Source organism: Poecilia mexicana, unplaced genomic scaffold (assembly GCF_051168715.1).
Source record: "Poecilia mexicana isolate PSO_F unplaced genomic scaffold, ASM5116871v1 scaffold_5, whole genome shotgun sequence".
In the NCBI taxonomy this organism is placed as follows: Eukaryota; Metazoa; Chordata; class Actinopteri; order Cyprinodontiformes; family Poeciliidae; genus Poecilia; species Poecilia mexicana.
Genome location: NW_028263374.1, coordinates 16,521,841 through 16,545,034, shown reverse-complemented (window position 1 = coordinate 16,545,034; position 23,194 = coordinate 16,521,841). Strand labels below are relative to the sequence as shown.

General features: G+C 37.3%; 1 protein-coding gene and 2 long non-coding RNA genes across 4 annotated transcripts; all 3 read right to left on the bottom strand.

The window, feature by feature from the left end:
* Nucleotides 1-5: 5 nt before the first annotated feature.
* Nucleotides 6-1,096, bottom strand: LOC148159679 (uncharacterized). 2 transcript variants are annotated; one of them, XR_015762856.1, is made up of 4 exons: nt 1,002-1,096; nt 471-822; nt 345-397; nt 6-204 (listed from the first exon to the last, which is right to left on the bottom strand). It is a non-coding gene; the product is annotated as an uncharacterized LOC148159679 (long non-coding RNA). The 2 variants fall into 2 exon arrangements; XR_015762855.1 differs by lacking the exon at nt 1,002-1,096 and having other exon boundaries at nt 471-970.
* Nucleotides 1,097-2,385: 1,289 nt separating this feature from the next.
* Nucleotides 2,386-5,257, bottom strand: LOC148159678 (uncharacterized). The gene is made up of 3 exons (XR_015762858.1): nt 5,184-5,257; nt 2,644-2,896; nt 2,386-2,557 (listed from the first exon to the last, which is right to left on the bottom strand). It is a non-coding gene; the product is annotated as an uncharacterized LOC148159678 (long non-coding RNA).
* A 779-nt stretch (nt 5,258-6,036) lies between these two features.
* Nucleotides 6,037-22,784, bottom strand: LOC106914942 (voltage-dependent calcium channel subunit alpha-2/delta-2-like). The gene is made up of 14 exons (XM_088005981.1): nt 22,707-22,784; nt 16,074-16,190; nt 15,690-15,749; nt 13,239-13,283; nt 11,672-11,807; nt 10,819-10,950; nt 10,658-10,715; nt 10,507-10,557; nt 9,759-9,858; nt 9,497-9,658; nt 9,279-9,389; nt 9,098-9,176; nt 6,296-6,345; nt 6,037-6,138 (listed from the first exon to the last, which is right to left on the bottom strand). The coding sequence occupies exons 1-14, from the start codon at nt 22,782-22,784 to the stop codon at nt 6,037-6,039; spliced, it is 1,281 nt and encodes a 426-aa protein (XP_087862107.1).
* Between the last annotated feature and the right edge of the window lie 410 nt (nt 22,785-23,194).

Here is a 23,194-nt window from a genome sequence, read left to right as displayed (position 1 = left end):
AAATATCTGCTTCATCTTAACCATCCTGCTTCTGGAAATAAATAGACCAAGGTGTGGTTACGGCATTGGCTATGTCATGAATGAAATCCAGTAAAAAAAATGGAAGCTAAAGTTGTAAAATCTTCATGTTCATGGATGACTGAGTCACCTTGGTGGAGCCAGCTGCTGTAAACGAGTCCATAGAGAAGCTGCTGAATCACAGACCTACAACAGAAACACATTAAAAAAAATATGTTCATTTTATAAACATCACTAAAATAGTAAATGTATGACCGTAAATCAACAATGAACCAGGTTCATGTCCACATCTGGACTGATTTGTTACAAGCTAGCTCTAGTCTCACCATGCCAGTGTGGACGTCCACCACGCCAAGCTCAAGACGTCGCCTATGGACGGCTGCAGAAACGGTGAACAGTGAGACAACAGTGCAGCTGCCTTCCACCATTTAAACCCTGCCTGCATGACTCACCACAAAGATCCCTCTCGGCGCTGCTCCAGTGTGGCTTCTGCTGACCATTTCGCACGCAGACTGGTACTGGAAGGACTGTCGACGGGCGAAGATGGAGTTGTTGTAGAGCGCATACATCAGGAACGGGTCCACATCACCGAAGAAGAGGCCAATCTGAGGTCAAATGCGAAAAAACGATTCAATTATTTTGTACTTAGGGTTTTTGCATCATTTTAAGCAGCGGAAAACGATTAAACGTAATGTCAGATTTATTCCATCGTTGCAGGAACAAAACAGCCACCTGCTTCCAGTGATCTCTCTGATTGGACATGACGAGGAAGCCGCCATCATCGATGAGATAGCACTGCAAGTCCTAAAAAAAACAAACAAAAAAAATCAGTAGCACCAGTTAGATGAACTGTGCTCAGACGTTTTCATTTCTCCCATTTTTGCTGTAACAGCATCAGACACTGGAGACTCAGCAGTAGATTAATATTTATCATTTACTCAATGAGCTCTGGTGTCACAACTGAAAAGAGGAAAAGTTCTTACATCTGTGTTTACTTCACAGTCCATCTCACAGCTTCTGGATGGTCCACACTATTCAGGAAAAACCAAAATCAGAAGAGTTATGGACAACTTTATTCATAGATGCAGAGCACATTTCATTTCATACACTGATTAAAAAAACTCTGTGTTTAAAAAAAAACATAAATGGACAACAAAACAAGCAACTACACAGAGAGAACGGCATACACCAGTAAGGTTACATAGAAAAATTAAGGTGAGGTGAAGAAAATAAAATGTTCTAAATAAAATAGAAAGCCAGGCTGAAAGCTGGATCGTTCTAACGCTGTAATTAAGGACAGAAGGTCTGTGGTGTACCTTGTGTGACCCCTGTCGGTTATCTGACACGTTGCTGGCCAGGATTTTAAACTTGTCCACCCATGCCTCCAGGTCCAGCTTCACTCCAATCACTGGAGAACAATCCACGTAAACACCAGGAGAAGCAATAACATGTGAGTGCTTAAATTAAAAGGTAAAGTGGTTTCCTGAATATCAGAGGGAAGTTGTTTCTCACCTGAAGGCTTGAGTAGTTTTCCTCCTAAATCCACCTCGACAGCTGAACTAACCAGGATTCCTGTGGTGCCATTTTCAGCCCCAAAAGGGTCGTCATCTGCTGCTCAGGACAAACACATGAGGGAATTACTGTATTTGCACGTTAGCTGTCATGATTTTATTTGATTTATATTCTGCGTTTTGCTGTGTTACTCACAGGGTCTCAGTGAAGGTCTGAACATGTAGCCTTTATTATCCAGGCTCCTTCTGTAGTAATCCGAATTAAACGGTTCTGGATCCTCGTCCCATAACTCGGCAGCTCTAAGGACCAGAAACACACACGACGAAGCATGTCAAGCAAAAAGGTCTGCGTTCGTTTAAAACATTTCTGCCTCTGTTGCTGATTTTACGCACATGTTGGGAAAAACTCGAGTTATTCCTCCGTGCGTGGATCCGAAAACAGCCAGGAAGCCGTACCTGTAATTATTATTCAGTCGGCATTAGTTTGTTTGGTGATTGTGAGTAGGCTTTGCTTTTTCGCTCACTGTGTAGCCGACTCACGCATTCAGATCCTGTTTCTTCCAAACGCGAGAAGCAAGCTGACCAATAATCCTGGAATCCAGGATAAGGTTGTGGATGAGACCTTGTTCACCTGTAAAATGAAAAAGAGGCAGATTATCTATCTGTGTGTGTCCTGAACTCTAAGGTAGGGACTCTCTCTCTGTGTGTGGGTGTGTGTGTGTGTGTGTGTGTGTGTGTGTGTGTGTGTGTGTGTGTGTGTGTGTGTGTGTGTGTGTGTGTGTGCGTGCGAACTCACATTCATCAGACTCTGGGGAGATATCCAGCATGAGAGAGAGGAAGTTCTGCAGGAACTGTGTGTTGTTATCAGAAAGCTGCAGGTTCTTGCAGTATTCTCTGCAGATACAAAAGAATGAATGAAACTAATTCTTTCATTTAAACCACAATCAAAGAAAGTAAAGATGGTCACCTGGGAGCCAGAAAAACATGCCCTGAGGATTCAAAGGAGCTCGGCAACAATGACTGCATATCTAAAGCACAAAGCAGAGACGCTTCTTTGAGCTCTCATGGTTGTCATGATGCTCTGTCACACAGACAAACTCCTTCCTGTACTCACACTGGAGCTGCACCATCACATCGCTCAGGTCTGCCTGGATGAAGTTCTCACTGTACGGAGGTAATACCAGACCAAGACTGCAGGTGGCAGCAGCCCAACACGTAGAGGAATTATTGAGGAGATACAGCAGGAGAGGAAAAGCTACATAATGTAAAAAAATATATACTTTTTTTTTTCTTTTTTGAGTTTACCTGTAATCGGTGTCATTGATTGGAGTCCAGGTGTAGCCTCTGTATGCCTCATCGATGTATTGCTGCCATAATACAGATGTGTTTGTCAACGTACAGATGTCAAGTTTTGAAAAATATTTTCAGAAACTCTATCATTTAATTTTATTTTCCATTCCTTCCTAATTTAATGACAAATTACAACTGATTTAACTTCATCTCCCACTCACTATAATTCAAACTGAAATGTATCCCCAGGATTATTTCTTAGTTTTGGTGTTTAGTGATTAATAGGTACTAAATCCTCCAACAATGTTTAAATTATATATAAAAAAGAGGTAAAACAAGAGCTGCATTTTCAGATTTTGATGCTTTCTTTGTCCTTTTCTAAATGTTTACATGTCTCACCTATATAAACCTAATCAGTGATTCTTGAGAATAGGGACAAAACAGGTCCTATGGATAAAGCATGAAATTTGAATAAAATATACACAAAATATATTTTTTTCAAATATCTAACTAAACTAACCTGGGTCATGTGAGCACAACAATGTATATTTTTCTTTTTTTTGCTGAATATTTTTTTATTTTAAACATTGTAGTCGGTGGATGATGCCTGTAAAAGCCCTTGTCCAGGAGCAGAACTCAACACATTCTTATAGTTTAAAACAATTAAAGAAATACTAAAATTATATATTATGACAATTAAGTATAAGTAGTCATATAAATAATTATAAAAGTATCGATAAATTGAATTAAAAATAATTTTTAGATATTTTCCAACTCCGTTGAAATTTGTCCTTAGTTTTTGTCAACACCGTCAGAAATGAAAAGAATGTAAAAAAATCAGGCATTATTGGGGGGCACCAGAACTTCTGAGGACCCCATGACGTCGTCTTTTCTCTTCCTTTGCTAGGAGGGCTAGTTAGCTCCGGTTAGCTTAAGTTATTCTTTAGTTTTTTCTTCTGTTTTATTCCTAAGTTGTTTGTCACAACCATGATGTGTCAACTCCATAACTGACAATTTACAAAACTTTGATGAAATTTTGTGAAATAAAAGCTTAATTTTGGTATAATGTAAAGATTTCATGGACCTGACGAGCTACAATATGGCCTCCTTCAGAATAACATCATATAAATTGAGGTAGTTTGGCATTTCGTCAACTCCGTCAGATGTCAACTCCGTCAGAGTTTTTCTGACTCTTTCAGTGAAATTGTTGTCAAATCTCACTTAATTGTGCAACTAATTCATTTTAATGTATTTTACATGAATTGCATTACTTCACATGTACCAAGTTTTTATTTTACTCACTAGTTTGTCACCACCTTCAGTTCTGTGTCAACTCCGTCATGCACTGTCAACTCCATCAGATGGACTTTTTCTTGTTTTTTGTTTTAAATAATATTTATTTTATTTCTTGAGAAACATTTGTCTGTAAATTGAGTAAACATATCACTAATGGGGTATTTTAAAAATCATTTTAGATTTATTTTAGTCAGATGGTGATGACAAAGTTTTGGGTCAGGTCGATTAAAAATGTAATTTTTTTTTTAAAATTCGCAACTGGGAGCCTGTACCTTAGCATCTTCATATTTTCTAAACATTATTTGTCATATTTGCATACATAAGGTTGAGAAATAATTTAAAAAAAATATGGGAAAATTAAAACCCATTTTGTCCCTATTCTCAAGAATCACTACTTATTTCACAGCAGAACTACTTCCTGTTCTATGCTGCAGAATTAACAGAATTATGTGTGAAAAGTTTACTCTGTATCCATCCACCTCTCTGCCATTCAGTTTGGGCAAAAGTTGATCTGCTTTGAGAGATTATATTAAATCTATGTGAAAATAAGTTCTTAGGGATGTCAGGGGTGTAATTTCTTAACATGTGTAAGACAATGAAGTCGGCTCTTTCACATTGTTTCATAAGACTACTGCAGAGCACTGTCTGTAATGTGGTGCACAGTGACACCAAGTGGTGGCCGTACTATAATTAAATCTTTAAAACCATGAAAAACTAGATTATTAAATAAATTCTATTTATATATTGCCAATTTATTACTTAAAACCAACAGGATATTTGCACACAGTCAAAAGAAATCTGTAGATAACTGATAAATGTAGTTACAGAAAAAGGTAGACACACATTTTTCATACTTGTCAAGATTCAAATTTTCTGTGTTGTCAATTTGTATAATTGTTTTCATCAATGGATAGTTGTACGGAGAACGGAGGGACGGACGGAAGGATGACATTAGATTGGGAGTTTTGATATAAAACAGAAGTAGAATAAAACTAGCTGGAGGAATATATTTCATCACTTAGGCAACAAAGAAGTCTGGAAATATAAATATTGTTTCAATTTACTTACGCCATCAACAGAATTAATGAGAGTTTTTATCTGCATTTCCCCTGGTTTCCCATCAATCATCTGTCGTCGAATCTGAGTAAAAGAAAGTCAATTATTTTTTTGTTTGTTTGTTTGAGCAGTCCTTTAGTTACCAGTACAAGCAATGGACTGGTGAGAGACCAACTAACTAATAATATTTTGCACTTTTATGTGCTACTCACCTCCTCCTTATTACTGTCCTCTACTTCTGCATCCAGGAAGTCCAAGGTCACGGGTTCAGGGAGATTCACAGGCTGGGACGAGTCAAACAGAAATCACATAAGCCTTCCCAGAAATCCGAAACATAGCGACCTCTCAGTGCTCAGATATGGGTCACCTTCGGCTGGAGATTAGGATGGAGGAGCAGATATCCATTTGGATCGATGGCAAATATGTATCCGTTGGCTCCGAGCTGTTCCAGAGACAAAAACCGAGACTTGAACTGCTCTGCTGCTGTGTGTAGCGAGTTAAAGACAAAAATTAAGCTGTGCATACGTTATAGCGTGGTGTCAGTCGCTTTATCTCATCTAGATGTACATCCACTCCCATGACGCCTAATATCAACTGATTCTGGAAAAATCATAAAGAAGAAAACAGATAAAAATGTTAAATCTGAACTTTTAAGCGTCTGACAATCAAACTAAACTGGGGGGGGAAATAAAAGTTTTCCTACCTGTGAGTTTCCACTCATAGTCAGATTGAACACAGGCAAAGTCCCCGTCACTACCAGGCCGAGACCCTGAAAAGAAGAAGTTCAGAACCACTTATGTATATTCAAACAATCCACGTTTTCTCCAGTGTGTAAGATTTATTTGCTGTGTTTGACTGAGCAGACTCATAAACTCACCAGAGCGTCCTGATACACGTTGGTCCACTGAACCTGCTTGGCCTCGCCGCCTGCCAGAACCATGGGGCGCCCCAGCACGTCCAGGTACTCCTGATGAAACACACACACAGCCGATGTGAGGGCCAGATCCCAAAACAAAAACACAACAGCAAGCCGCAGAGCGGGAACGCCTCAAAACGAGGATGGACGCGTGAAGTAAAACAGTGATTGAGGGATCAGCTGCATCAGAGGAACCAAGCAAACCCACCTGGGTATTAATCCGTATGGCACAGATGGAGCGGATCTCAAAATAGTAACCTGGCAGGCCGCAGAGGGGGGAAAACAGACAGACAGAGAGAAAGAAAAGAGACCGCATGTGTGAGATCAGAGGAAACACATTGTGGGGTTTATGAATATTCTGGATTTGAGTAGATGTTACTTAAAACTGTGACTCAGACACCTAAATCGCACAGACAGGGAGCTTAGAGAGGAATATTACACAGCAATAAATGTCAGTGTACTTATTCAGATCAGGCAAAAAACAAAATCATAACCATAAAAGCTCCCAAAGAACAAAGATTATGAGATTAAAACTCTGAACTGGTGCTAATCCAGTCCAATCCAATGAAATCCAGTCATCCAGATTTTATTTCTCCTTTTATCTACATTTAAGATGCTTGGAAATAGCTCCTAAATCATTTCATATCTGTACCCTGAAGTTAAAAACATGATTTGTACATGTAGAAACTGATGTTTCTTTTTTGGATTTTCCTTCACAAAAGAGGTCAGACTCATTTAAACTTTCCTCTGGACTTTGATTGGGCCATTCTAAAATGTTTCGATATAAACCATTAATTTTTAGCTCTGGCTGTATGTTTTGGGTCTTGCTTTTCAGCTCAAAGATAAACTTCATATTTTTGCAATTTTTTGCACCTTCTTCAAGAGTTGTGGTCTAATTACCTCCATTCATCTTCCTAAATCTGGCTAGCTTCACCGTCACACCTAAGAGATAGTCGTCTCACCTAAGCTGTAAACCTTCATGCTTTTTAATTTTTTTTATTTAAAAAATGAAATACAGAAAAATTACTTCTTACACATTATACAAAAAATGGCAACTGTATTTTGATGCGTTGTCAATTAATAAATCTTTTAAAAGAAAAAGAAAATCTGTCCACTTTCCAAATATGAATAACTTTGTGTGCTGATCATTTTGCATTATTTAAAATAAAATACATTCACGTTTGTGGCAAAATGTGGACAAGATAAAGATGTTTGAATACTTTTGAAAGGTGGTGATGCTTGCTTAACTGGTTATGACACCACAGCAATTTCTGTATTTTTTCACAGAAGATATACAGAAATGTTCTGTATTCATCATCATAATGATGATTTTGCACATCATTATGATGTGCATAATGACGTGCAAAATCCATCTAGAAAAATTATGATTTTCCACATGAGGTACATTTAAAAAAGAAAATAAAAATCAAGATAGGAACCAGTTACAGCAGAACCTCCTGTAGGCTCTTTCATAATGTACCAAACCAGAGTAAAGAATATTGAGTTCAGCTCAGTTTTATAAAATATCAGTTCTAAAACCAGACAAGGGGGAAACCGACATGAAGCTGACATTGCTTACTTTTTGTTTTATCCAACACGTATATTTGTGTAGAATGTCATTCTGCAAACTATCAAAATGTTTTTATGTTTCAGCTAAAATGTAAATATCTCAGTCAGTTTATATTCAGTATGATGTCCAGAAAAGCAATGCACCTACACACAAAAGTTAAAAATGAGCAAGTAAAACAGAAGGTTTAAGTAAATTAGTAAAACTGAGCATTTATAACTGTAACTTTAAAATCTCCTCCAAGAAATTATAGTTCTCCCAGAATAGCATTAAGTTCAAGATGTTTTATTTTGCTGGTTTAATGTCCTAAGACTTGATTAATTGTTCATATTGATTTTGTTGGATGGTATTGTTCTAATCATAAAATATCCTGTTTAAGTGTATCTAATGTTTTTGAGTGAATTTAAGTCAAAAACTGGGTTTGTAGGTCCCATTCTTGAATAATTTAAGACAGGCTACATTTTTCCCTGCTGTGAAGAATTGCATCTTCACAGCCACGTTTCATATAAGGCCTTTCCTAATGAGTTTTTTTGAAGCTCTCACGCTTAAGTCATCAGTCCACATAAGAATAATTGACTGAAGGAAGACACAGCTGGATCATCTCTGGTGGCAGAGTTGGCACTCCTGGCATCCTCCTTAGACTAAATAAGCATCTTTTTTATTTCGTCAAAGTTTTAGTGGATCAGAGTTTCCACATTCACAAAATATGTATACAGCCCGCAGGTCTCTTTATTTATTTCCTGATCCTTGTGAGCTTTCCTTCATGCTCGATATCAGATCTGAGCTATTTGTTTTTCTTACAATTCAACTCAATCGTAACATTTTAGGTTTGCTGTTTTAACTTTTGTTCGGTTTCTTTAAATCTCTGGGAAAATGCAGCATATTCTACCAATTACACCACATGTTCTGCTAAACATAAACTTGAATTATGTCTTTAAACTGTTATCTTTAATAGTTTACTGAAAATTGGTCAGATAAATAAAAACACATTCTAAAACTGTTTATTTTAGTGATTATTTTTTGTAGCTAAGCTAACAGAAAGGACTGGAAGGAAAAAGCGTGTAAAAGGAAACGACGCTGAAATAAAATACTTTTTTCTCCTTTAACATAAAAGGATTATGTCCAAGTGTTTTGTTTTTTATAGTTTAAAAAGTATGTCTACACAAAACTTATCTTTTTTTTTTTTCAAATGCATAAGGGTAAAATATTAATCATAATAAAAGAAGGAATATGTCTACAAACAAAATTATTCAGGTCTTGTAGGAAACAGTGGTTGTATAAAGTATGATGTATAGCTAAAGTCTCTGATATAACAAAATGCTGTTCATTATGCTTTCACTGCTGACTTGGTTTTGGAGCTGCTGTTGAAACAGTCTCTCTTTATGGTGACGTTTTGCAAAGTAAATGGATATAAAACACGGTGATAGAAAAATGTCGGCTCACCTTTATTAGTACAAGCAATCCACTGCAAAGGCGTCACGTCGTAGTTATGTTGACCCACGGAAAAGGTAAACACTCGGACCTTGGTGGAGGAGGCAGAGAGAAAATAAATGGGATCCAAGCAATAAAATCCATCAATTTCATGCATGGAAGATTGCTTGGAATATATCACGATAACACTGACCGTTTTGTTGGGCCAGTTATATTGCAGGAAGACATCCTGAGCCCTATCCTCCCCTCCGTCAGTAAACAGCATAATTATTTTATTGCAGTTAGCCCGCGGGACGTTTGTCTTCTGTAAAATACAGTAATAAATATGCGTGATAGGCTGATACAGAGACAAAACATAGTGTGTTTGGAGCTCGTTTTCCTCCTGGTACAGTAAGTCACAGAGTAACTCACGTTAAGAAGCTGGTTGAAGGCAAAATGAAACCCAGACTTGTAGTCAGTGGTGCCTTTAGCTTGCATTTGCTGCACGGCCTCCTTGAAAATCTTCTTGTTTCGCACGTTAGCCTGGACCAGATGCTTGAAGCAAGGGACCACCGCCTCAGCCTTCTCATTGAACTGAAACACAGCAGGAGACAGTCTGCTGTAAAGGACAAAAGGTGAAGAGGAGTAATGATTCGTGACTAATCACGAGGCAGGAATCCATGCAGATACCAACTCTGGCCACGTTGACGTAGTCGTCGTCAGATAAAGTGTCCAGCATTTCCATCACAGACGCCTTGATCAGTTTGAGCGTGAGTCCGCTGACGCTGCCGCTCCTGATCAAACGCAGGAGGCAACACAAACATGAGCAGTGGCAAAAGAGGTTTCAGTCTTTTGAACTGATTGTTGTAATTAGCCAGAACTTGGTTAAGTGATGTGGTAAATAAGATCTTGGTAGCTTTGTAGTTACATGGAATTAGTACAGTTAAATTTGGATAATGAGGCAAAGACCTAGAACTTAATACAAGGTAAAATTTGAATGTTTTTAAAACATTGACTAGAGAAATGACTGCAGGAGTCACCTAATAAATGAAGCATAGCTGTGAATGCATCATGTTTGAGTCGGTTTTGCTGTCGGCAGTTCAGGTGATTTGCACAAAGTGGATTAAATAATGAAAATGGAGAACTGTCTCCCTTCAAGTCTGCAGCTAGATGGTTGACAATAATATATAAATAGATGCTTAAACAGGACATTGGTCAAAAGCGTCCAACGCAACCACATTTAGAAATGACATATATACAGTGAACTCCTGAATGGAAAATTAATCTGATCATGACTCCATAAAACAGTTTTCCAATCCCAAATTTAAAAAATTCATCATGTTAAACCTTAGATTATCTGTAGGTTACCGTCCCCTGAAGCGCTACCTAATGCACTTCTTCAATTTCCCAGAAAAACCTCAAAAACATGACTCTGTACTTACACATCAACAAGGATGACCATGTCTTTGGGAGATGAAGCCCCCTGGATGTACCTGAGACAAAGAAAGACGTAGTAAAAAACCTAAATCTATCTTTACTTTACGTTTACAATACATCAACATATCCAGGGTTTTTTTACGCAGCGTAATGTACCAAGGCCTCCTCCGGACATCGTACAGGTCGATTTTGTCGGGCGCTTTCCACGGAGATGCTGCAATGCATAAATAACTCAGTGTCTTTGTATAACTTTGTGGTTGATGAATTCAAAAGAGTTAGTTCACAGTAACAGCAGAGGCAGCTGCTTAGAGCCCCACCTGGATAGTAGCGAGTGACTCCTGTCGCGCTCCCAAACGCCTGCCACAGCAGCGACGGATCCTCCCTGCTGTTCTCCATAAACACTCTCTCCAGCGCCTGCGTCCAGTTCAGCTCATTCAGGATGTCTGGAGCTGAGGACAGAAGAGAAAACCTGCACGTAAAATACTCCACAGACACCTGCAAAAACATATATGTGTCTTCTTGTTGATATTTCTAATAAATGAAGAAAATGTGCAAAACCATGATTTGATATATCTTGAAATACGAGACGTGTCTTCATTGTCTTTTTATTTATAATAAACATTAAACATAAAATTTAAATGTGGAAACAACATATGCCATATTTACGAACCCTATATTGTCTGTATCAGTTTTCATATTTCATAAATGAAGAAAAAAAGGAAGAAAAGACTGAAGGAAGGAGAGAAAGGAAGACAGAAAAATAAGAAAGATTTTTCATTACCAGTGATTATACAAGAAAAACAGACTTTTAAAAGAGAGATAAATTACATCCACAAATAAAACGGTAACAAGTATCACAAAAACAATTTCTAGACATCAAAAATTCGATGCTGCCTTTTTGCTCAAGTAACATAAAGGCACAAAACAAAACTTTAGAGAAGCTTATTCAAGTTCTGATTTAACTTGTGGAGTTTGAATTAATGAAACTCTTAAAGATAACATAGCAAATTCATTATAAATCTTCATTAACAAAGACTTGCTAAATCTCTTGACATCTCAGCTTATTAAGTAAAATTATGTTTACCACAAATATGTCGCACAAGAATATTAAGTGAGGAGCAAGTTTGCAGGATCCTGCTCTCAAAGTGACATAATGGGAGCACCACTCACCTCCTTTGTAAATATCTGTCGGGATCTGAACGGCAGTGTGCGAGAAGTTGACGTTATTTTTGAAGTTTGGATCGTACACAAACTCCAGTTTGAGTTGGGAGGGGTTTTCCACCTCTGCCTCTCCGTCCATGGAGTACTGTCAAAGCAAGAGTGTAGAAACTGAAGTATAAACTTTACCTTTTCATTGTGATAACTTCCAACTTCTCCTTTGATAGTTCAAAATACAATGTAGGTTAAATGATAAGTTTTTAGATCAAGACAACCTAAAAACAAAGTTTTAAGAGCCATTTAAAAAAAAACAAAAAAAAAACAAAGAGCAGAAAGTACTTATAAAAAATGAATGATGCATTTTGCATCTGTAATATCTATGACTGGAAATATCTCACACTAATAACAGAATGGATCCTTTTCCTGGAAAAAGGCCATTTTAACAGTGATGTATAGAATGGATGTGTGGCCACTTTTTTTGCAGCTCGAGGACGTTTAGCTACATAGATCATCTATGCAGGAAACATGCTGTGGCCAGAGATAATGAAACAACTGGAATTAGGGACTTATGGGAAGGAACAACGCAAACCCGAGGGAAAACTTCATGCCATGGCTCAGGGAGGAAACTCGAGCAGGGAGTCAACAGGCAGACCAAAGAGTTACGTCGGATGTAGACTCTGAGCGTAAAATAGATCAGATAAGAAAAGGCATCATTTTTCAACAGCTTTGTCCAATTCCTCTTCAATAAATAACTCGCTCAAAACAAAAATTTGTGAAAATTTGTTTCAGCTGTGACTTTTTTTCTTCTGTGCCTGAGGAAAAGAAAGGAGCGCATTTGAGCGTAGCTGCAGTCTGACTGTCTGTTGGTAATTTCCCTTCAGTCCACCATTTGTTCCATTAGCTTGAACAGGCTTTTTAAATGACAGACATTTCTACTGATTGATGCGATGGTTTCCTAAGGCAAAATGTTTTGACAGCTCCATTACTGGAGAGCAGGTAAACCTGCAGGAGTAAAATGCAGACCGTTCTGGTGACATGCATTTTTAAGAGGAATGTGTTTGTATCTGCACACAACAGGGTGATATTGCTGGAACCGGAGGAGAAATTGCAACGGCTGGAGGAAAGCTGACAGACTTTTATATTTTGAATTACAGTTTTTGTTGCAAGCAATCATTTTTTTGTCACTCCACAGAGCAGTTTTAAATCCCTGGGTACGGTGCTGGTTTGTTAGGTCTTCAATCTCCTGTTAACAAGGAATACTGATCCAGACTTCCTTCTACCTAAATCAAAGTATAAATATTTACTCTATGACACCAAATTTAAGCTTGAGGTCATGTTATCATTACTTTTTTTTTTTCTGGTCGCCAAATATGGTGTTTTGAATGTGGCGTCTTCACCAGCTTTTGGTGTTTTCTCAGCTGCCTTGTGCTCCATTTTTTCCCCTCTTGAACTTTTTAACATGTTCCTCAACTTCAGACATGGAAGCAAATTAGTAGCAAACTACGAGCGTGAACACAACAGAAAAGGAAAGCCCTGTAATCCTTGTCAGTTTTACTAAATTTGTCTATCCAGCACTTACATATTCCAAATCAGCTTTGGAGTCATAGTAGGCCATGTCAAGCTCCTGCAGGAAAGCAGATGGAGAGAGATGATGAAGGCAGTGAAACGCCATGAGGATGAGCAGTCACATGAATGCACTTGTCAAATGAGAGTCTGGATTCACCACAAAAAAAAGGTTAAAAATGATTGCTAACTTACATTTAACTCAAACAGTAAGAACAAGAAAATAATTTTTCCAACACTTTTCCTCTCTTTCCTTTCTGATCTTGTGTCATTCAGGTGCATTGAGGGAACTTAGTGGAGGGAAAATCACAGGTTGGATGAGGATTATTTTACCCCAGACTTATAATATAGTTACGACTACATGCTACTACTATATGTAATACAAGTTATACCATTTCACATGTAGCCATATGTAACTGTAGCAGCATAGTTACATACAGCGGAGAGATTCCCGTATCCGTGAGTACCGGACTGGTTCTCGCTATGTGAATTATTTACAAATGTGTAAATAAACAAACTGGCTTTAAATCCTTCCTTAAATTATTGATCTACTTTAGCTTAGTTGACCCTTTTCTTACTAAACCAAACATATTTGTTGATTTTCCACCAGTTGCCATGAACCAGTCAGTCCATCCACAAACCTTCTCCGTTCTTCTTGCTACTCAAATCAAAGAATGTTTAACAAGTACAAATGAAAAGTTGCTTAATGCCAAAATCAAGATTTGAACTTGCGATGTTCTTGTTGTTAAAAACTAAAATTAACAGTATTAGTAGGATCACAAAGGATGGCATTAGAAATAACTTTTTCTGTTTGCTGTAACTACCAAATGTCCAGCACTGTTTCTTTGCTCAGGACTGTCACGCTATGATTCAGTGGACCGGCTGTGTGGACCATCACCATCTGTTAGTCTGAGTTTCTGAAAATGCACGACATGCTTCAGCATCTACTGAGAGGTGTTCCTATTTTTAGCTTCTTTCTGATTACCAAACTGTCTGGTCCAAACCCAAACTCAGCAGCTCTCTCAGTCTGCTATCCTCGTGCAAAGACAAAAACAGGAGGAATAAGAGTGTCGAAAATCCCCCCAGAGACATTTGCTGGTTTTTAGACATTACTGTGGATCTCTTCACGCTTTACAATAACTCCATCATTATTTCTACCGCAAGATTACTTGAAAACTGTATCTTAATGGTCTATAAAGCCTCCTTTCATATCATTTTGACCATTCAACTGAGAAGTAATTGTTGCCTTCAGATGCATTATGTTTGTATTAAAAGCTTAAATTTCTGTTTTAAGTGCAGTGACAACAAGTCTTCAAGCTTGCAAATTCACTTAGGTTAAAAAAAATTATAGAACTGACAGGTTATTGTACTTTTATGTTTTCATTATATGCTCTTTAGTAATAAAAGTAGAAAGTCAAGTCAAGTCATAAAGGCTAACTGCAGATTTCCAGTCGTTGGCATGGATCATTTACATGTGTCAATGTGTCAAACAATTACATTTTAATGTCGCCCCCTTTAATCCCTCAAAAAAAAAAAAAAATCTCATAGCACTTTGCAATTTAAAATCCTTTTAATGAGATGCCAGAGAAAGTGTAGGAAATACTGGCTGCTGCCCACCCAGCTGGAGGAAGGTTGCTACTCCTTCGGTCACAAGAAAGACAAATTCAGCTGTTTGGTCAAATTCCTAGTCAAAGCCAATATAGAAATAAATAAAATAGTTGTTTGTTTTACAGTTAAAGTGAAAGGAACGAGTGTTTTTGTTTGCAATTTAACATGAAGGAAAAACCATCAGAACTTCACTCCAGCCCATGGATTTTCAAGACAGCATTAGGAAATCGTTTGGTATTCGATGGTGTTCATGAATTTTCACTGACTATTTGACTGAAGCATATAAGTAAGCAGTTTTAATGCCTTTCTGCTTTTGGTTCATTTCAACCATTTAATGAGAAGTCTGCTCATCTACTGGGGAAAGGAATTAATTCATTATTTTCAGTTTTACAAAAAGGTTTTTAAATAAAAGTTGCTTCCAGCCTACGGCTGATGTTTTGACTTCAAAACAACTTAATTGTATTTTCTTGATGGCTTTTCCACCTTTTAAAACATTTTACAGCATTGAAGTGTCACAAAATAAACTACGGCCAAAGAGAGTCTAAACACACGACACTTGGCTGTCACTCACTTGTAATAATTTGTAATAATCAGCTGTCATTTACTGCAGTCCAATCAGTTCCTTGCAACAAACAATGCTAATGTAAAAACAATCAATTCAAAACCTAGAATAGTTTGGTTGATCCATTCATCCGTCTGTAAGCAGCTCAATGTCCTGTTTCTAAGGTCAGCTACCTTAAGGAGGAAGCTCAATTCACAATCTTCTTTTTTGAGTAAAAATATGCTTCTTATGAGGAGATGCAGCAAAAAGACTAAATTTTAGGAACCTTAAATACATAAACTGTGTCTCTGTTCTTACCTTAAGTCCATCTTGCCATAGATGTTCCCTTTGGAGCCGCTCTGCTTCACTCGCTAAACGCTACACATTTCAGACAAAGAAACATCACATCACAGCCGTACGTAAAGCAACATGTCTAACTTAAAAAATCTGACAATGAAACCACACTTATGTTCAGTTAGTGCTCTTGTTTTAGAGAGTTGATTTGCAATCTACCTTAGTTACAAATAGTCTTTTGAGAAAAAGTAAATTAATCTACAAATTAATTGAATTAGAGGGGGAAAACAAGAAATTATTTTTTTTTCTCACAAAACTGTTACATCAATTTTGTCCTGTGTGAGATTATATCACCCACGAACAAAACAAATACATAAACCGTGTGTTTGAACAATACGGTATACTTACATCGAGTGCCTTACGCTTCTTTGCCAGGAGTTTTTCTATATCCAAAGCCACCTTTTCCACAATCCTGCGCGGCTCATTCTTCGCCAGCTTGAAGTGTCGCCTTTCTTCATTGTATATCTGTAGGTAATAATATCAAACGCAACAGCAGCCAGTCAGTTATTCTGTGGAGTGTTATTTCTGCAAAAGTAATGCATTTTCTGCAGACAACAGAAGTTTCATAACTCTCTACAGAATTCATGAAGTTATTTTTGAAAATTCTTATTTCCCGTGTGTATTTTCTGAGCAACAGAAACAAACACTGGTTTTTATTTTCTCCACGATGGATTAGTCGGTAATGCATTAGATTAGCAGTTTCGAAACAAGAGCTCTGTTTCCCCGGAGGGGAGGAAGAGAGTGTGCGAGGATTTCCCCTCGACGTTGATAAACTCGGGCTTTTAGATGTTTGAAAGACTTAGTGGATTACCAAAAACAACATTAAGTATTAATGCACCAAAAGACGGATGCAGAAAGAGAAGAAAACCGACATAAATGCTTCTGTCATTAGATCTTTTTGCCTGACGCTCCTATGGAAGACTAAAGTTAAATAATTAAATAAAGGTGTTTATTGAGAAATATATCAGGCCTAACCAAAGCATCAATATTTGTAGCACTGACCTTTCTTTTTACAGACTTTTGCAGTTCAGCTTTTCATACTAGATGACAGCTTGTGGCCAAACCTGACGGCTGCTGATGCAGTCTTCTTATTAGAGCTTGGTGGTTTCACACATTGTCCACTGGGTTTTTGTAGAATCATTTACATACATGTAAGAGTTGCTCATTATCTCAACATTTTTAAGATGCTTTCAAACCCCCATAACTTCCCTTTGGCTTTTGAATTAAATAGTGATATTGTAACTTTTTTTTCCATAATTTCATTTAAAATTAATACTATACACTATGACTAAACTGAAACACATTTTTGTGATAAAAGCAAGTCAACTGAGCAGATGTTTCAGCTTAGCGGTTTTATGTGTGGATCTTTATGAGGCAATTTGCAGCATGCTAATTCAATCTCAGATTGCTAACCGTGATAAACAACTCGGCCTTAACCTTTTCAACCACAGGATCTGACGTGAGGATGTTCCTTCTCCTCTTCAAAATCGATGTGCAGAAAAGAAAGCTTTGAACAGATGAGCAATAGGTTGACTGACCAAACATGCAGTTTTACATTCACAGACCTCGGCTTTTGCTGGTCACAACAAACACAAAAAAGCCGCGTCATAGCAGACATCTCATCATGAGAGATCTAAACAATGAAAGTACCAGGTGTCCTCTATCAAGACGAGTCCTTCCACAAGTTACAGGATTTTCTTTTGATGAATCTGTATGGTAAAAAAAAGAAGGTGGCAGCACTGTTTTCCTATCTACAGTTGAAAGCGTTTGAAGGGGAAAAAAAGTGCATAGGCCAACATCAATACATGCACCTTTATGACAAACCCTGATCCGTTTTTAAAGCTGGTTTAAAATGATGCAATATTATGTAGCTTCTTCTGAATGACCATGAGCTTATATTTTCTGTCACAAATCTTAGCTTAGATCGTTTTGAATGCAGCAATTATATGGTGAAAGTTTAGTAGCACCTTACAGAAGCATAATGTGCTGTGCATGTGTTTTTTGCTGAAATAGAGGGATGACCTATATAGATATTTATCCAAACATCAAAGTGAGAATAATTTTAACGGTAGCCTGAGTTGCATTTCTCATTAATTTGCAGAAACAAAGTTCTTTTTGTGACCGAATGCAGAGCACATGGAGAAACAGAAATGCTTTGTTGCTCAGTTCAATATTTAGTATGTTTTTTATGAATATTTACTCTTTTTTTACGCACTTTTAAAAGTGTGACACTCCTTTTTACAGACCATTTGTGTTATGTTGTGAAATACATTTGAGTGAAAAAGTATTTCAACTCTAAGGTCCAAAAAAAGCCTCATATACTAAGATCTGATCCATCTGGACAAACTCATTTTATTGCTAGAAAAATACAAATATATATATTTTTAAAATTGCTTGTGAATGCATATATTTCTTCAGTTCACTAATGTTCTCTAGCAAACCTCAGAGGCCTTCACAAAGCAGATATATTTATACTGATATCAAATTACACACAGGTGCACGCTATGTACTAACTTGTCAACAACTACTTACGCATGATTCTTTTTAAGAGTATCAGAGTAACGGAGCAGAATGCAAATACTTTTCAATTTTTAAAACCATCTCTCATTTTCCTTCCTCTTCATAATTATGTGCTATGTTGTGTTTATCTATAAAATATCAATATAGTACATTAAATTCTTAGTGGGTATGAATAGTTTTGCAATCTACTATGGATTTCTAATCCATCTACAGCAAATATATCTTGTTTTAATGCTGTTTTTAAACCGCACTATGAAATACATCAGTTAACTTTAGATGACCTGAATTACATCCCAGCTATCTCCACAAAGCACTAATCATGATTTCTTACAGCAGAGAGGATTTTATGAGTGACCAGAAGACATGCAGGATAAATCTTCTACCTTTGGCTTTGTTTCAAATTAAACTCCATCCATTAAACTCCAAATCGAGTTAGGATTAATAATTGAATAACTGCAGGAACCAGTGAACACAGACGAGAGTTTTTTTTTAAAATTATCTCAATTTAAAAATATTCTTGCAATGTACTTTTAATCAGCAATAATTCCTGATGCATAGATTTAAGGTGAAGTTATAAATCATGAATGTATTATACTGGTTCTCCTTTTTGCCATCAGCATTAATAATTTTACAAATAGTAAAAAAACGGTAGAAACAATGTTCTTTTAAAATCCCTAACGAAGACCTACTCTTTGTCCTGCATATTCGACTGTATTCCAAATAAATGTTCACGCAGAGTTTGCAGTAAGAGGGAGCTTGTGACATATTTGTAAAAAATGACAGGATATTTCCAGCATCTCCCTGAATAGGTTGTTGATTTGAGGTCATCAGACTCTCAACCTCACGAGGAAAACTGTCAGAGGGAAGATGTCATGCAGAAAGAGAGTGGGTCGAGAGGAGCGTGTGGATGAAATGGCCACAGATTGTGAAAGTTTTTTTTTTTTTTTTAATCCCAATGATTGAATTCCTAATACCGACTTCAAGGCATTCCTCAAGTTTCTGTGCTGACCAGATGCTTTACTGGCCCATGAAACAAAGATGGGAACATGCAGTAATGAACAGGAAGTCTCTGTGAACTGTGTGCCATCTGTGGAGAACTCGGTTCTGCGGAGAATACATTTATGAGCGAGGCAGAGGACGGATGTGACAGAAAGAAAACCTATGATGATGTTATCAGGAGATATCTGCAGTTCCATAACAGACTCTCATCATAAGATGATAAAAAAAAAAAATTGTGGTTGCAGAAGAATGAATACTTGGTATACTCGTCGATTCAGAAAAAATTTTTGAAGCACCAATCCTGATTTTAGCATGCACTAATTTCTCAGCAGTTTGAAATTTCTGCTTTGAGTATTTCATGAGACCTTGCAAAGAGGGTGCTGCAACAGCGAGCACCAAATGTTGCAATCATTTCTACACCGAAGTAAACAAAAAATGTATGTTTATATAAAAGTGTACTCTCGATATAAATATAAATAAAACAGGCCTCAAATGTGCGAAACCACACACCATACGTTATACACAGGATTACTTACTGAATGGAGACAAGTAAGTTACACTCCCCAAAACCCGACATATCTATGAAATACATAGAAATCTGAGAAATTTAAAGGGGTTGTGCTTTTTTATTTACTGATATTAAAAAGGCTTTACTCTTTAAGACATTTGAGATAGACAACAAAAGGCATCTTGATACTGAGCCAAATAAAGATTTTTCTGCTGCAAAGACACTTTCTGAACAAAAAAAGACAAACAGAATAAATATCTCTACTGTAATATATACTTTAAAACATAATATTAAACATGGTTGGCTAGTGATTATAAACAACTATTAAAATATCAAGGTGGATGTAAACATTTGAATGTATGAGGTCATTTATGATTCTTTCTCTCTGCATCTCTGCTGCTGGATAAATAACTTGTAAATCTTGTAGTCTATCAACCAAATATTTCACAGTAGTTTCTGATTTACAAGCTTCTAGCGGAAACACATTTTTGAGAAAACAATCCCTGCCACAGAGCCAGTTATGTCTCCAGCATCAGTTACCATGGTGACAGACCTACGTAAATTATCAAGCGGCTCTCTGATAATAAAATCCCAAACTACACATGAAGTTATCTCAGTAAGCCACTAATCCTGTAGGATCTAGGAATTTAGCATAGCGACATTAGCCAATGGCAAAAAAAGAATTAGCATGGTTAGCATACCACATAGCATAGAGGACTTCACAATGATATTCTCACTCAAGTTTTTAGACCATAAAGGACACTTGTATTAAATATAGTTTCATCACATGTTTTTAATAATTTACTAGCTACTTTTAGCTGAAATGTAAATTGGCAGCTAAATATATTATATTTATATATGGAGGGAGTGGGCGGCTCAAACACAGGATTCAATGTTTTATTCCTGGTGTTCCTAGTGTGTGTGCGTGTGTGTGTGTTTTATTTGAAACACTTCCTAAGCCAGGATAAGGATTTTCTTTAACATATTCAGCGTATTTCAGATGCAAGCGGAGATTAATGAGGACTTAATGAAGAAGCGAGTGTCATATCAAGGCCTTACTGCAGGCTGACCATCTGCTTCGCAGTGACACAAACAAAAAGGACTCGTGGCGATGCTCTCCGCTGAGGCAACGCCCCCACACATCTCTCCAGAGCACGGCTCTCTGGCCTCTTGCATATAATCTCTGATTCTGCTTGTTGGCATTTCCCCTTAGCTGCCCCCACCGTCGCCATCAGGTGAAATACAGAAAATGTTAAATAACTGAGTAAGCACCAGCTGGGACTTCAGCTGCAGTTTCATAGTAAAAAAAAAAAAAAAAAAATGGGGAATGTATTTCTAGCACAGCTCGAACAATTTCTCCCGACTATTATTTCAAATAATGCTTTAACTACAAAAATAGACAGGATTTGTGTTATTTTTTTATCCTTTGGAGAGAAAACACTGATTAGAGGACAGATGTGTTATTATTCCTCCAAAGGTTAACTTAATATCCAGATAAAATTCAAGCTACACTTTGAAAGCTTATAATTTATAGGATACAACGTTTCTTACACATATAAAATCAGCTTACAAGTTCACCATTATTTTATGAGTCCTTCTATAACCATAAAATATTACAATGCTCATTACTTCTTATCCCACTAGCTACACATGCTGATGCAAAGATCCCTATATTCAAGAGACATGTATTTGGGATACTTGCTTCCTTTGTATGAGAGCATCTATTGTATGACTCAGCTGCTTGAAGAGACTGTCTTTGTTGCAGCCAGAGTGGCACTAATTTGTGTTGAAGTGCCAAAAACATTACAGTAAATTTGGTGACTGAGTGTTGCCACCCCAGTGCGAGCATGAAGAGACTGTAAACCTGGCCTGAGGCCAATGGGGCAACTACTGTTTCTTATTCTGCGATGACTAACCCAGCTTGGTTGGACATATACCATGGAAAAGCCAAAACTACTGTTATGTATTCCCAAATATGGTCCCGTCTTATTGAACCACCGCAATATTGTCACAGGAGTTGTATGCATACTAAAATCAGTTGCACACACAGAATGATGTTACATGGCGAACTCTCAAAGGTCCTGCAGGATCATCCAGGATTGTGGTGGTGGTCTTAAATTAAAGCATTAGCATGTTTTAACTCATACTTTGTCTTTTTTTTATTCTCCAATGGACAGGGGAGTAATGGCAGCAAAACTGGTCTTGAAGCAAAAAGTCACTGATGTCCCAACAAAGCTGGAAAGATCCATAATAATCATATTCTGACTGTTATGAAATGTGGTCATATTATGAGCTACTAAAGCTGTCTAATTTCCAGGAAATGGCTCGTAGTTAACACCATGAAAAGCTGAAATCAATTTAGAGGATCAGAAGGTTTAGGAATCGGTTTATGCAATGCAATGTCAACATGCATTACATGCAGATTTTAAAGAGTAGCTACTTCTGATGGGGGGGCTTGCAGAAGAACAATTTCTGATTTGCTAAGCTTGACTGTAGGAGTTAATAAGCTCAAAACATCATGAAGGGCAGTGCCAAATATTCTAAATCTAACCACTGTAGGCGTGTGTCCAGGCATCACTGTAGCGTTGCATAAATATGTGCAAGAGTGGTAATTACTGAAAACAATAAACACAATGTCAGCAAGATTTGGCCGCACCACCTGAAAAACAAAGCTTTTAATCTGAAAGCAGCTAAAATATTCCAAGATGTTGACGAGAAATGTGAGGCTACCGTAGATTTAAAAGAAAGTTGTTGCAACTGGCCGTTTGTGGCTCTGCAAGATGGGCTAGAAATACACTCGTGAAAACAAGAAATGAATAAATAAGTAAGAATGTAATTGTTTTGTTGTATTTAATGCAGCTATTCAGATGCAGCTCTGGAGCTTAATGGATTCACGGTTGTGCTGAGTTTATGCTGCTCAGTGATGAGTAAGAATCCGAACCACACACACTCACCCCTTTCAGCTGCTGAACTCCAGTGATGTGCTGAAAGGCTCTGTCAATCTCCTGCTGGATCCGCCTGGCCCAGTGCATTATCCTGTGGATAAACATCAGACGCTGACTTTCACACTGCAAAAGAAAAACTGATTAACTGGATACACGTGTGTCGGTGGCTCCCAGGAATGACAAGAGACGGATCAGAACAAGCAGTTACTGATGCACAGACACAATTTTTTAAAAATGTGCTTCATTTACCCAAATCGAAACTATGCAAATGCCTTCAGTGAAGTAGATTTTAATGCTGTAGCCCATTTCAGAGTCTCAATTTAGGCACTAAAAATATGCAGCTGCAATAAGTAAATGTGTTGCTTTGTCATTGTGTCTGATGTTTTCTTTTATCTAAAGTATCTCTGATGTGGCTTGTGTTGAAGTGCTTTATAAATAAAGCTGCTGCTGATGAAACAATTAACTCGCAATTCATATTTATGAGAGCAAAATTAATT